This window comes from Pleurodeles waltl, chromosome 8 (genome assembly GCF_031143425.1).
Source record: "Pleurodeles waltl isolate 20211129_DDA chromosome 8, aPleWal1.hap1.20221129, whole genome shotgun sequence".
Classification (NCBI taxonomy): domain Eukaryota; kingdom Metazoa; phylum Chordata; class Amphibia; order Caudata; family Salamandridae; genus Pleurodeles; species Pleurodeles waltl.
Genome location: NC_090447.1, coordinates 436042227 through 436057824, shown reverse-complemented (window position 1 = coordinate 436057824; position 15598 = coordinate 436042227). Strand labels below are relative to the sequence as shown.

The following is a 15598-nucleotide window of genomic DNA, read 5'->3' as shown; positions in this document are numbered from 1 at the left end:
GCAGTGGTGTCTTCTGGTGGAGAAGGCTTGGAAGAGTATAAGTCTGGGTCATTGTCAGGAATGGGATCTGGATCGTAGAGATCCAAAGGATCAACCGTATCACCATGAGAATATTGTGAATGAGTTGGTGAAGACAAAGGTGGTGGGCTAGTGGGTGGTGGCAAAGAAAAAAGTTGTGGTGAGTGAGGGGGAGTATGGATGGGTAATGGCTTCACCTTCTGTTTATAAATCTTTGCTGGTGGTGGAGCAGTGTTTAAATGTTCTTGAAAGGCCAACTTTCTCTTGGTCTGTAGAGGAGGTGCAGTAATTATTCTGCCAGTCTCTTTATGGATGCGAATTCTTGATTGTTTTTCATCCATGACTTCAAGGATAGGTTGGATCTCAGTGTCCTCAGAAACATGATGAGAAGGTCTATAGTACTGTTCATCCAGTGATTTTGAGCTCTGTTTAAGATGGCTCGAAAGTCCTTGCTCTTCTGAATAAGAAGACTTTTTCAGCTCCGAAGATGGTAGTTTTTTCGGGCCCAAAAATACAGCCAGTTGTTTCGGCTCCGAAGCAGTGCGTTGAGGCTTCAACTCCGAGGAGGGAGGGCGCTTGCTCAAGTCAGAAGCTGAACTTTTGATGGACTTATTCGACTCCGATACCGACGGAGGAGTTGCCTTTTTCGACGCCGAACCCGAAGGTCGGTCGACGAGAGTCTTTTTTCGGGTCGAACCATGGCTCTCTGGCAGTGGTGTACCCAAGGCCTTTGAGGACTTTTTAGGTAGGAGTAGGGGCAGGCGTACTCACGGGCTGACCAGCAGTGATAGGCCTATCTTCTTCAGATTCTTCTTCGGAGTCGGTGTCTCTGATGGAAACCGCCGTCTGTGCCTGTTCTTCCTCCATGGTGTCGAAATGTTCCTTACTTTTCGATGCCATTTCCAATCTTCTGGTTCTCCGATCACGCAGGGTCTTCTTGGATCGAAATGATCGACAGGCCTCGCAATCTTCTTCTTTGTGATCGGGAGAAAGACACAGATTACATACAATGTGTTGATTTGTGTATGGAAATTTCACGTGGCATTGAGGACAAAATCGAAATGGAGTCCGATCCATCAGGCTTTGACGCGGTAGGCCCAAACAGGCCTGAGTCGGGCGCACGCGCCCAAAAAGGCAAAATTTAGTTTTCAACTGTACTATCGGTTCAAGGCTAGGTGGAAACACTATCGAAACAATACCGACTATTAAGGGAGTTTTCTACAGTTTCTGATTCAAAATCTCGGAGCGAGAGGAAACACGTCCGAACCTGACAGCGGAAAGAAAACAATCTAACAAAGGAGTCGATGCCCATGCGCAGTATGACCGAGAGGAGGAGACACTCGATCCTGTGACTCCGAAAAGACTTCTTTGAAGAAAAACAACTTGTAATACTCCGAGCCCAACACTAGATGGGGGAATAATGCATAGCAAGTGTATCTGCAACTACACATGCATCGAACATATATGTAAAAATAGATATATATGTATATAAATATTTTTATATATATGTACTTCTTTTTTAAAAAGGCTCCCCAATAAAGCAGGAGTAACATTGTGGCTAGTTTTTATTTGAATATTTTTTTGTTCGCTGTTTCTGACAGAAACGGTGTATCCAGCTGTGCAAGGAACATCTGAATTCATGGATAATGAACCCGTAGTAAACGTTTTTTTATAGTCAAGAACATTTTGTGATCTATACAGTTGTGAGAACGTAGCTATTGAATTTGTGCAAAAATACCTGTTACCTATTCCAGCTGCTACTAAATAAATAAGGAGTTCTGGAAATATCTCATGAAACAGAAACAATTACAAAAAACTAGCTAGGATCCACTAAAATTGGGTGAAAGTTGCAAAAATAAATTCTACTTGTGATTCCTTATATCACAAAGCTTTCTCCCAAAATTATGCAGTGCTGCCATTTGTCAGAGAGTGGAAATGAGGAATACTCGTGTAGGGATGTCTTCTTTGAGTAAGTGTTGGTTAAGCATAGTGGCTCTAAATTCCCTCGGACAGTCAACAATGAAGGAAAAAGACATACCTTCTAACGGCTGTATGCACCTTCATCCTCAACAATTGCAGAGACTGGTTTGACTTGTAAGGGGGTGCACGGCTTAGCAAAGGAAACATATTTTTTTCCATTCCATTTCTGTTACTTTAATATTTTATTTAAGTATTAAAATGGGGGACAATTTTAAAATGGGTGCCTGCCACAAAAGATATTTATTGTCCGTGTCCACTGAATGGTGCACTCCGTTAGAGCTTATCAGCGGGATTGATGGTGCTAATTGACTGAACCGGGTATTCTCCAGACTAGAGACATACAGCACTTGCGTTGTGGTCAGTCAGGAGCTTTCACATAGGTAGGTTAAAGACGATCTTTTCTAGAGCTTATGCAAGAGAAATCGGTTGTTCTATCGAGGGTGGTAGAGGTGGAATCCTACCCGCAACTGAGTCCAGAATCCCAATGCTGCCAGGTCCACCAGTGGAATGGCTCTGTTGTTAGTTAGATGCTTGGCTGAAGAGTCCTGGGAGACCGGTGAGTATGTTTTTTCTTATCACAAATAAGGCTATACACATCTCCTCATCAGCTATAACCCCAGATTGGGAGTTGCAATTGTTCGCTTTCAAAGGACATAACTGGGCATATTTGTACTTTTTGGTGCAAAACTGCACTAACGCAGTTTTGCACCAAAAAGTTTTGCACCGGCTTGCGCCATTCTTGAGCACCAGCCGGGTGCCATATTTATGGAATGGTGGAAAGGGTGGACTAGCATAAAAAAAAAATTATGTTAGCCGGGTGGGACTGGTGGTATGGGAGTATGGGGTTTTGCACCAGAAAAATGACGCTAGGCTGGTTAGAGTAAAAAAAGATGACTCTAACCAACCTAGCTTCATTTCTGACACAAAACCATCCATACCACATGACTCCTGTCTTAGAAAAGACAGGACTCATCCCGACCACCCCAATGACAAGCACAGGGGACCAGTGTCTCTTGGGCATGGCCACTGCACCCTGTGCCATGCAGGTGGCCCCAAGCTGGGCCCCGATGGCACTTTAATTAAAAAAAAACAATTACTTACCTATACTTACCCTACTTACCAAGGATTGGGTCCCCCATCCTCCGGTGTCTTTCTGGTGTGGGTGGCAGTGTTCCTGGGGCTTGAAGAGGGCACCTGTGGGCCCATTCCATGGTGTTTAACCATGGAAATGGGTCCACAGGTCCCTTAAAGCCTGGTCTGACCCAGGCTTAAATAATGGTGCAAAGCAAGCCTTGCACCATTATTTAGCCCCTCCTCCCACCCATGCGTCACTTTAGCACTATGGGGATAGCACCATTTTTTAGATGGTAACACCTACCTTGCACCTCATGGACGCAAGGTAGGCTCACGCATCTAAAAAGGGGTGCTAACGCCAATATTTTAACATTAGACAGGTCTAATGTCAAAATATAAATATGGAGTTAGTTTTGCGCCGAATTTGCGTAAAAAAATGAAGCAAATTCGGCACAAATGGTGTATAAATGTGTCCCTAAGTCTGGAGCTGTGCTGCACCAACTGTGGTTAAGCAGAATGTGTCTTTCCTTTTTTAATGGCCGAGGACAAGTGCTACTTTCCCCCTAGTCAAGCGTGTTTAAACATTTACATGAAGTATATTTTGCCATTCACTTCTGCTAGGAAAATCCATCTCAGAAATATCATATATGATGGCACATATATACTGCAGAGCCCATTTCAAAATAGGTTATTGTGTTTTAAATATATTTCAGAAAGCCATTTCCACAAATTCATAAAAAAGGAACAGTATCGTCAAATTTTCAAAATATACTAGTGATAAACCCTCTTTAGAAACCCAGAGGAAGCGAGTACACCTGAAGTCTGGTCTTCAAAAGTACGAGTTGTTACAATATCTGTTTCAGGTAACATATGTGATGGAATTGCCCTGCAACATATGAAAATAGGGATGTAAGCATGGAGATGCTGGACACAGAGATGCAGCATAGCAGGGTATTTGTCACTGGACAGCAACATAAGCATTTTCTTAACATGCAGATAATGGGGCTGGGTCACAAAGGTATGCCTTTGTGAACAGGCCACAAAAACATCTCAAACGGGAATATTCATATACAATTATTACAACAATACAACTATAAAAGAACTGAGCCCTCTGCGCGTTCACTAATAAGGAGTTGGACGTTTCTGGTTGATTCATAAAGGTATGTAATAGTCTATAAAAGAGCACTGCTGTAAAACTACTTCCGGTACTGAAATGCCTCTGTGAATAGACCCTAATATTGTCATGTTATCTGACAAACACTGATGCAGAGGCAGCGACAGCAGTTATGTTTACTTACCCTTGATGCAGTGCTGGGACTTAAAGCTTCCTGTATTAAGGATATTTCAGGAGGGCTCCTGGGTAAACCATCATCCTCCGAGCTGGCACCAGTGTCATCTGTCCGCTTTGACGGAATTCGTAATGGGGGCGGGCCCATCACTATGGTGCCCTGAAGCTTCAGCTGCAGCACAGAAGGAATAAACCGCACTGTCACATATTAACCAAAGCCGACATTCCTGTTCATCATTTTAACAATTTATTTTCTTAGTTCTTTTCAAGAATTAATTAATGCTCAAAGTGTCTGTAATCGAAGGGTGCTGAAGAGGCAAGCATCACTGACTTATCATTTGTAGCCACAGGCATCTCAAATCACTGGCCAAAGTCTTGTTGAAAGTAGACAACATGAGAAAAAGGCAGCGCTATTTAAAGGAAGCTTATTCCACAAGTGGAGACGGAGAAAAAACTCGTATATTAGCGACTGCTCCAAGCTCCTCCAGGCAACTGAATGGAGTCTGGAACCCACGCCGAGAGATGCCACAGACAACATTCCATGTAAGAATCACACTCTGCCGGGTAAGACACAAGACTATAAATAAACCCTTAATAGCAAGAAAATCAGCCCTGAACATGAGTGTGTGTTCTTTTCAACACTCTATTATCCTAATACAACATAGTAACACACCTTGAAATACTGAGAAGTATTTGTTGGATTGCTCAATATCGATTATTTAAAACCACTTACAAAGTCTTTTAGGCCTGGTGCTTTTTTAGGGCTTTCATTGCGGTATCTGCCAAGGAAAGCTCCGCATTTCAATCCCTTGTGTAGAAGCTGGCAAACGATAATGCAGCGATGGCGATGTTAGGAATGAATGAATATGTTTCTATTTTATACATTTAGGTAGTGGAGTTTTTAAACGTTCCTCTCCTGACTATAATTAACTCAGATTAGAAAAGGGCATAGATATATCAAGGCCAGGTCACCGCACATTTACCTGAGCACCACGTGGTGAATGGAGCATGCCTATGCAGATTATTTGAAAGATGGGATGTTCGAAAGATGTGTGTATGGTGTATTAAGTGTCATGGCTGGATAAAGCATGTGGTTTGGTTTAATGTATTTATGGCCATCCCCGCTTAGTGAATACCTAGTGTGTCTAAAAGTACCCGAAATGGCAGGAGATATGATTGGAGAAAATGTCTGACAGTGCCAGTGCTGTGTGCTTTGGACATAAGAAAAAGTGAGCCTGACTGGCAATGGAAGTTTATCTCACTGGAAGCAAGAAGAGCGCCCCTCTACTAAAATCATCCTTTGAGAAATATCTTCTGGGTATCAATAGCAACTAGTATCTGTGAATAAAGGATGTTCTATGAAAGCTGCCATGTTCCTCCTACTTCAGACAACCATCCTGATCAGACTGGGAGGCTGCATTGTTCTTCCTCAGTTTCCTTTGCTGTCGCACTGCGGGAGAAAAATATTCTAAAATATTACCTTTCTTGGTGGAAGGTGGCCCCAACGGTGGAGACAGATACATACAGTAGGATGTTGTTTAAAAAGGCATTTTTTTCAAAAGTTGACTATGCTAGCCTCCAAACGTATCCACTTCACTAACAGTAAAAGTCAAATAGTCAATAATTACTGCACAAAGCTTTTCATATAAAGGGCATCTGCCAAGCTCTCCATGCACTGAAAATTAAGCAAATATGTGGCCACTGGCAAACCACATAAGTGTCGGAAAGGAGAGAAATAGGTTTAAAAACCCAAGCTGCTCGTCCACACCTACAAAGACCGCCACAACACCGGACCAGCAGACCTCAATGACTGACTTCAACTCTACCAACCAACCAACCAGACAACTATGCTTTACTTCTCTCACCCATGCACGGGTCCCCACATCTGCAGAAGGAAGTTAGGAGGGCACAACTTTTCCTTCATCGCAGCCAATAACTGAAATGAACCTTCTCAGCATATCTGGACAGTTCCTTCACTTCGCAACTTCTGCAAGAAACCATGGACCTGGCTATTCAAATAGGAGTTCTGTCTGGCCTATGTTCCTGCTCCAGGGCCTGCATACACCCACAGGTGATAAAGTTCCCCATACAAATCGACATAACAACATCAATGTGACCCAAGGAGATCTCCAGAAATTAGTACAACTCATAAAACAGCTCTGAATCAGGGCAAAAGACTACCAAGCTAAGTAAAAGTTTGATATGTCCCATTAACTATCTTAAACAGAGATGAACTGTGTTTGATTTTGACAGAAGTTTTGCGGGAGAATAAATTATAACATAAGAGGAAGCAGACTGTTATCTTGATATCTGAATTAATAAATATAAAGGATAGAACCAAGGCATAACCAATATGTCATCAGCTGTTTATGGGACATTGTGCTCGTCTAGATACCTTTAAATAATGGACTTATCTCGTAGCACATTGGTGCAAGGAAGGGAATAATCCATGGTACGCCTACCTAGCCCATACTCTGGCATGACATACCGTGAAAAACTGAGAACTGAATAACCCTCAAATGGATTCGAACGTATTTCTGCAAAATCAAGTTAACTCTCCAATATCATTCTGCAACCATATACAACCTGGCCTGGGATCTATCACTCAAACTTTAATTTCCCTATAATGTGTGTGTTGCCCCGCCCCCTTTAATAAAGGTGTTAACAACATACTGCTAGGACAGATTCTACATAACTTGATTGAATTACAAATGACGAGGTATAAGTGATAAGGAATACTTTCAATAAACAGACTGTTTGCCCGTGCTGTGGAGACCCTTAAGAGCCGAGTTCCGCTCTGGGATCTGCCAGACTTGTCCCTAAGTCCCCACTTGCAGCCTCTCTTTTGCAGGTACTGCTTCCATAGACTTTTAACACATAGTGCTCAAGGCTATCAATGCGACCAGCACCTCTCTACCCAGACACACCAGCACAGGTAAAATCAAACTCCTGATGGCTTCTTGGACCTTGGCCCCTAAGCAACTTAAGATCTAGAAGACACCCCCAAAAACCTTTGCAAGTATACCTATGCAGTGTATGTTTCTCCCATAGGATAATATTACTGCTCTCGAGGCTCATGCCTCAAATCTGACAGCTATGCTATTTTTGCTGTTTTCCTGAAAAATTTATAATTCCTAAAGTTCATACCCAACATCAATGATCTTGGTATCTAAATGTGTATAAAAATTCTATATTGGTCTCAGATTTCTTTTTGAGTGCACCTCACTTATTGATTGTGTGTACAACAAAATGCTAACACTCCCCTCTGATAAGCCTAAACTGCTTGACCACACCACTGCAAATAGAGCAAATGGGATTATTAAAGTTAACTAATAAGGGTCGTCTGAACTTTTTCCATGGTGCACCCCTACATTGGTACAATACATAAAAAGCCAGCTTCCTACACATGTTGTTTGCCACAGATGTATTCTTCTTTCGAATATCTTCAAGTTCCTCAAGTACCAATATGGATCTACATGAATTCACCCATCCATCTGAGATTAAAAACAGAAGGTAGAGTGTTAACATGGAGGCAGATAACCCTTAAGAGGAAGAAATGGAGGATCACTGTAGTAAACCGACACAAATACTCCTGCTTGTGGTCTCCACATGTCAGAACTTGCATTGGTTGCATTTCTGCTGAGGCAGTCTCTCTTCTCTGCAGCAGCCTGATCCCTGAGAGACTTCACTTGAACAATTTGTACAAGACTAGGCCTGAATAACCAGCCTGGAGTTGCCATCTGTTTGAATTAGAAATCTGGTGGATCCAAAAATTAGAGGCTGTAAATGATTCATTTCCAGAATTCTTATTTATACACACTACTATGTAGCAGAGTTTCTCTGCTTCATAATGCATTATAATGCTCCAGTTTCTGGGATACATCTGGTATTACACCTCACTATAATATGCAATTTGTAAGGGAGATGTGACGTTCCTTAATTTGCATTCAGCTGCCTTGCAGCAGGGGGCGGCTCCAGGAGAAAACATTTCAAGAGGGGGATTTTTGGTGTTCTTGGAGAGACAACTACGCTCTGTAATGTTGCCACTTTACTAATCATTTACACTAAATAAAAAAGTAGAAAACAATGCTAAGCTTGCCCTTCTATGCGCTGTATTATTATATTATGTATTAGACTGCACAGCTAATCAAGTTCGTAACATAACCTAGAATTGGGACATCTTACCCTAGTAGAGTAGGACCTTGTCAAACTGAAAGCTTATGGGACCAAAATGCCCTTTTATTCAACTCTTAATCTTGACATAATTACAGGACTAATCACTTAAGTCTAATACTAACTGTTAGAGGAGGCCTCTTTTTGCATGGTTAGCCCCTACTTTTTGCCTGATGTTGATGTGTTCTAGAAGTTGGTAGTGCCCAGGGCCCCTGCTAAGCAGGTTCCCTGGGCCAGAGCTCTTTCCCTCAATCTGTTGTGATGCTTGCACAATTGGATACACTGTTAAATATTACTGTAAGACCCTAGTAAATGGGTACCCCAGTACCCAGAGCATGGGGTATTAGGAATAGGCTGAGTGTACTGGGGCAAATCTAAAAAGGTAAATTCAACATGGCGACATGTGTGCCCTGTCCACCCTACACTGCATATGTTATTGATACGTCACCCCTCTGGTAGGCCTTACAGTCCTAAGGCAGGGTGCACCATACGATATGTGAGGGCATATATGCATGAGCAATATGCCCCCAAAGTGTCCTTGCCAAACCTGGGACATAGTGAGAGAACAGAGCAGACATTTTAAGTACATGTACTGGACACAGATCAAACACGAGTTCCCCAGTTACATGATGATCACTCTGTACCCTGCGTTGTTTGGTATCAAACAACTCAAAATATTAAATTCAAATTGGTACAAGTTTTAGATGTAACCCCAAAAGTACCCAGGGTGTCACCTTAGAGGTGCACCCTGCAAAAGCTAACATAACTGGCATAGTTGCTGACTGTTTGCATCCAGCCTGCCACTTCCAGACAGCCAATATACAAACCTGGGGAAGAGCCATGGCTCTCTGGTTTGTAAAACAATCTCCTTCTTGGGTGGAGGAGCTAAGACCCCCCCCCCCACGCAGGAATGTGCAGCAACCTGGCGGTGAGCTTCAAAGGGCTACTGCCCCTGAAACTCAAGCCCCCAGGCCTGCAACTAGAAGCAGATGGCTTCCGCCTTTGCAAACCCCCGCGTTTGGCAGGAGCAAAGACAGGAAACCAGACAAAGGATAGAAGGAGTGGTCTCACTGAACAGGTAGCACCCCTAGGGGCTTGCAGGCAAAGTGGACACTCCATTTCATTTTCCTCCATGTTGGATGGCAGGACAATATCCAATGAGGTTTAGGGAAGTGACCCTTCCCACAGGAAGTGGTCACTGTAGTGGGTGTAGCCACCCAAGTGTAAGCGTCCTAATGGACCCTACCAGGTTCCCCCTAAAACACCCACCAAATTTAGTATTTAGTGGGTCCCCTATACCAAGAAATTAGATTCATCTGTAAGAAAAGAAGACAGTACCAAAGAACCCGACAGGACAAGAACAGAGGACCTGCTGTACCAGAAGAGGCTCCAAGACCCCTGCTTGCTGCACCAGAGTCCTGACAATCGCAGCTGCGGAGGAGCTGACCACTGGACCGACCTCAAAAGACCACGAGGACCTCAAGGCTTCACAAATAGCCTGAGATCTCCCTCCCGAGTGGAGGCACAACTCAAGAAACCCAAGAAACCTGCAAACTGGTGAGGGACACTTCACTGACTGGACGATATCTCCACAACCGATGACACACCAATGACAGCCCGGACAAGATCTGCACGTGTGCCAAACTTGGTGGTACAGCGCCCTCCTGTGACTGAGTTGTGGCAATACCTCAGGTACTGACCAGTGCACGCCAGACGTAACCAACAACAGCTCTCCCAGGGCTGCAACTGGAGCAGGAGGAAGCCTACCATCAGAGGGAAAACATGTACCTTCTCTATCGCATTCTATATAAATGTCCCACTTAAAATACATAAACTTTGCAGTTATAACCAATATGAGCCAAAGTTGTAAGTTAATAGCACCTAATCATAGAGCTTCCAAAAAACTCTTGTCTGCTTTTACTTGTTAAGTTCCCCGAAGCCATTATCTTCTCCCATCCTAAGTAATAATTTTACACAAAAAGTTTGAATGGCCTTATTTACTGTTGATATTATTTAAGATTACAATTTTCTTGAGGATCTGACTGCTAGTAAGCAGCGTCCACATAGCTCAAAGCTTCCATATATTTGGAATGTAAGCATAACATTCAACTGCAACAAAGTATGTATAATTTGTGTGGCCAATCTTTGCAAATAGAGATGTCAATCAGAGGGCCAGCTTTGATATGGACATCTTTAATTAAGCCACGTACAGTACATAATTCAGTGGAGTGTTATAGAACAGAGTAGATGTTTGTGGACTGTCGTAGAGTGGAGTGGTGTAGAGTGTTGTATAGTAAATTGAAACAGAGTGGAGTGGCATACAGTAGAGTAATGTAAAGTGGCATAGAGTGTCGTTGTAGGAGGCTGGCCTGGATTGTAGTGGGTACCTAACATACTTACACCTTACATCAGGTCCTGTTATCCCTAACTCTCTAGAAGTAGCTGTAGCTGAGCAGCCAAGGCTTATCTAGGAGACATGCAAAGCACATGCAATACCACTGCAGTCACACAGTACTCACACACAGAAAATACTCAGTGTTACAAAAATAAAGGTATTTTATTTTAGAGACACAAATGTCAAAAATATCATAGAGACTATACTCACTTAGAAGGTATGCAGAAGTGTGCATAACACCAGTTAAAAAACAGTGCAATTAGTGAAAATCAAAATAGTTAGAAATGGGCCTAGGGGGAACACAAACCATATACTAAGAAAGTGATCTTTCCCTAGCTTTTGTGACCCTAGTGACCTGACCTCTGGGAGTAAAGGGAACCCTACCTGTGTGGCTTCCCCTCCCACTACCACCCACGCTAGTGGGTCTGCTATAGTGATTCTCTGATTCTATGGGGTCAGAATCTCCCTCCACCTCCTCCTCCTACTGGCTACCAGCATGCTCCTGGTCATCCTAGAGAAGGAGGCTCAAAAGGAAATTCTTGTTGGGGTTCTTCCCCACATCTAGTTTCCTGTCTGTGCAAAGCCCTTTAAATTCCTTGAAGGTCATGGCTTCATAGGGAGTACCCATGACCTCAGAGCTAGGCCCAGCAGTAGACATGATGTGTGTGTTAGGGTGGTGTAGGGAGAACCTAACCTCTAGTCTCTTGGAGAGGAAGGTAAGAGAGTGGCCTGGTTTGTAGAGGGCACCTAAGATATTTACACCTTACACCAGGTCCAGCTATCCCTTATTAGTGAAATGTAGGCAGTGTCTAGAAGCCAGGCTCTCTAGAGGTAGATGTAGCTGAGCAGCCAAGGCTTATCTAGGAGACATGCAAAGCTCATGCAATACCACTGTAGTCACAGTACTCACACACATGAAAGAAAATACTCAGTGTTACAAAAATAAAGGTACTTTATTTTGGTAACACAAATGCCAAAAATACCATAGAGACTATACTCCCTTAGGAAGTAAGTAATACACAAATTATATACACTAGTATAAAGAAATGGGTATAAACACAGTTAGAAAACAGTGCAATTAGTGAAAATCACAATAGTTGGAAATAGGCCAAGGGGGAACCCAAACCATATACTAAGAAAGTGGAAGACAAATGTCAGTTTCACAACTAGGTAAGTGTAGTGTGTAGAGGGGAGCTGGGAGTACTAGAAAACACCAAAGGTAAGTACTAGAATCCCCTCCAGAGCCCAGGAAAGCAGGAGTAAAACATAGTAACTTTCCTAGAACATACAGAAACCCTGCGGAAGAAGATTATGCAAGAACCAGAAGAGACTGCAAGACACCAGCAGCGGATTCCTGGACCTGAAGACCTGTGGATGAATGGGACCAAGTCCAAGAAGCACAGAAGAGTCCAGGGAGAACAGGAGCCCCTGCTAACCCGGATGAAGGTGCAGAAGAAGAACCACTGGTGAACAAGAACAGTCAGTACTCCACCCAAGAAGACAGATTCGGATTCCTGGTTGGTGTAGATGATGTCCCACGCCAGATGGATGACTGCAGTCTGGTTTGCGTCGCTGGAGTCTGCCAACAAGCTGCCCGGAACCAGGAAGGATCAGGTGTACTCTACCCAGGAGGGGGAACCAGAGGGGGCTCTCAGCAACTCAGAGAGCCCACAGTAGACCAGGCAGCGCGCACAGAAGTCCCACAGCATGGGGACAAAAGAGGTGCAAAAGGAGGTCCACGCAGCACTACGACAAAGGCTCCCACGCTGCCAGAGAACCTCCAGGAAGATGTGCTTCGCAGGATAGAGTGCTGGGGCCAGAGCTGCATGGTGCAAGCCTTGGCAACTGCAAAACACGCTGTGCACAGGGGTACAGTCTTGCGGGGGGAGGCAAGCTCTTACCTCCACCAAAGTTGGACAGTAGGACGTCAGGACCGTCAAGACCACTTCAGTCCACCACCTGTGATGCAGGATCCACGCAGCTCGTCAGGAAACAGGATCCACGCAGCCGGTCGTCATTGCAGTGAGGTGCCTGCTGAAGCAGGGGAGTGACTCCTTCACTCCAAGGGAGATTCCTTCGCTCCTCTGGTGCAGGCTAAAGACAGACTGTCCTCTGAGGATTCACTACCGGGAAACAGTTGCAGTTGCTGGCAGGAGCTGAAGATACAATGTTGGAGAAGTCGTCTTTGCTTCTTTGTTGCAGTTTGTAGAGTTCCTGGAGGGTCCAGATGCAGTTTCTAAGATGAGAAGGTGAAGTAAAGGATGCAGACGTTTCCTGCTGGAGTCTTGCAATCCGAATTTGAAGAACCACCCAGGAGTGAGACCCTAAGTAGCCCTGAAAGGTGGATTGTCAGCTAAACAGGCATATCAGGGCAGTGCTCTGACGTCACCTGCTGCACTGACCACTCAGATGCTCCCAGAGTTCCCTGCCAACTTGGAATCCAAGATGGCAAAACCCAGGGACTCTCTGGAGGAGCTCTGAGCACCACCCCTAGGGTGGTGATGGACAGGGGAGTGGTCACTCCCCTTTCCTTTGTCCAGTTTTGCGCCAGAGCAGGGACTGGGGGTCCCTGAACCGGTGTAGGCTGGATTAGGCAAGGAGGGCACCAAATGTGCCCTTCAAAGCATTTGCAGTAGCTTGGGGAGGCTACCCCTCCCAAGCCTGTAACACCTATTTCCAAAGGGAGAGGGTGTAACACCCCACCCCAAAGGAAATCCTTTGTTCTGCCTTCCTGGGCTTGAGGTGCTCAAGCAACAGGAGGGCGGAAACCTATCTGAGAGGTGGCAGCAGCTGGGGCTGCCTAGAAAACCTCAGAAGGCTGTAATGGCAGTACTGGGGGTCCTCTAAGGACCCCCCAGAGTGCATGGAATCATAGAACCAATGCTTGCAAAACCATGGAGGTATGATTCCTACATGTTTGATACCAAACATGCCTATGTTTGAAATGACCATTATGTAGCTGGCCATAGGTAGTGACCTATGTCCAGTACACGCACAAAATGGCGTCTTGCACTCACCAAGTCCAGCAAAATGGCCCTGGAGGTCGTGGGGGCACCTATGCTAGTGCAGGGGTTGCCTTCAGACACAAGTACTGTGCACCCTGCCCTCAGGGGTGGAGGGCCTCCTATAGGGGTGACTTATTAGTGACTTGGTGAAGTGTAAATGGCAGTGAGAGGGTTCATGCACCTTTTCACGCAGGCTGCAATGGCAGTCCTGCAGAAGCGTTTGCATGGGCTCCCTTTGGGTGGCAAAAGATTTGCTCAGCCCATAGAGATCCCCTGGAACCCCAATTCTACCTTATACTAGGGACTTATAAGGGGGCACCAGTATGCCAATTGTGGGTGAAATACTAGGTTACCAGAATGGAATAACCAAAATTTAAGGGAGAGAGCATAACTACTGGGGTCCTGATTAGCAGGATTCCAGTAGACACAGTCAAACACACTGACAAACAGGCCAAAGATGGGGGTAAGCAAGCTAGAAAGAGGCTACTTTCCTACAGTCATACAGCAGACTATTGTAGAGTGCGGTAGTGTAGAGTACAGGGGAGTTGAGTGGTGTAGAGTGGAGCGGCTTATAGTGTCGGAGGATAATAAAGCGTTGTAGAGTGGAGTAAGTGTTGTGGAGTATCACAGAGTGGAGTTTCAGCGTAGACTGGCGCAGCATAGAGTGGCATGGAGTGGAGTCTAGTGAAGTGATGTACAGTGGTGTAGACTGGAGTAGAGTGTTGTACAGTGGAGTATGCCAGGGGTGGTAGCGTACTGACATTACAGACAACACATATTCAATTGAAACTACTATTACATTTGCACAGACATACAGTTTTACTGTTAAAACTATGCAGTGCACAAACGTTAATGTGTGGAAATCTGCATCACCTAGTGTACTGATTTTCGTATTGAAATATTGTTTCCACCACACTTGAGAATTACCAAAAATGAGCATAATTTATGCTTTCCTAATTATGATATATTCTGAAATAGTTGTGCAGATCATGTACTGGCATTTAAATGTTATTGTGTTTTAGAAAAAACATAACATCCCATACCCTTTCTTTTCATCCTCCAATACCCAGGAAGATTGTCACATAAATCCTCTCACTTTGCAGGCAAAGTAAGAAAAGTAAACACCAACCTTCCTCAACAGACAGAGTCTAACATTTGACCACTGTCTTTGAATGAACAGCAAAAGTGGCAAGATAAAAAAATATAAACACATATCTATTGCTCATTCACTTCTGAATTCCAGCATTGTTATTTTGGGGGTGTTTCAGCACCCCCTGCTCCACGACTTTCAGTGCCTATGTGATGGGCATGAAATGAAGGAAGAGGATTGTTTAAGTTATGCTATTAAATAAAGATTACTAACCAAAATAAACAAGCTTGTAGACAGAACATTGTTCCTCACAGGCATGCCAGATTGATGGCTGGTAGTAGCAGAGATAAGGAGGATTAGACAAGCAAAAAGTCAGGAGGTTGAAAAATGTTTTAAAGGAACACAGCACATTCACTGCTGTGATCTAGCATTAAGGACACAATTGAATACACATGTAGTCTCATGGAGTGTCTCATGAAAAAGAATGAGGAGCTCTCAGAAAGAAAGCACTAGTGGAAGATTACAAGGAGCCAGTCTAAGAAGTGGTAAATGGGCTATGCTCCATGGGCGGAACA

The 15598-nt window shown here is 44.2% G+C and overlaps 1 protein-coding gene across 5 annotated transcripts in view; it reads right to left on the bottom strand.

Moving 5' to 3' along the window:
• The window catches only part of CRACDL (CRACD like), a 630552-nt gene that overhangs the window by 131650 nt on the left and 483304 nt on the right, over positions 1-15598 (bottom strand). For all 5 annotated transcript variants that reach the window (XM_069204319.1, XM_069204324.1, XM_069204322.1 and 2 more), the window contains one exon: positions 4371-4532. In XM_069204319.1, coding sequence (XP_069060420.1) covers positions 4371-4532 — 162 coding nt within the window. The remainder of the gene's footprint in view (positions 1-4370; positions 4533-15598) is intronic.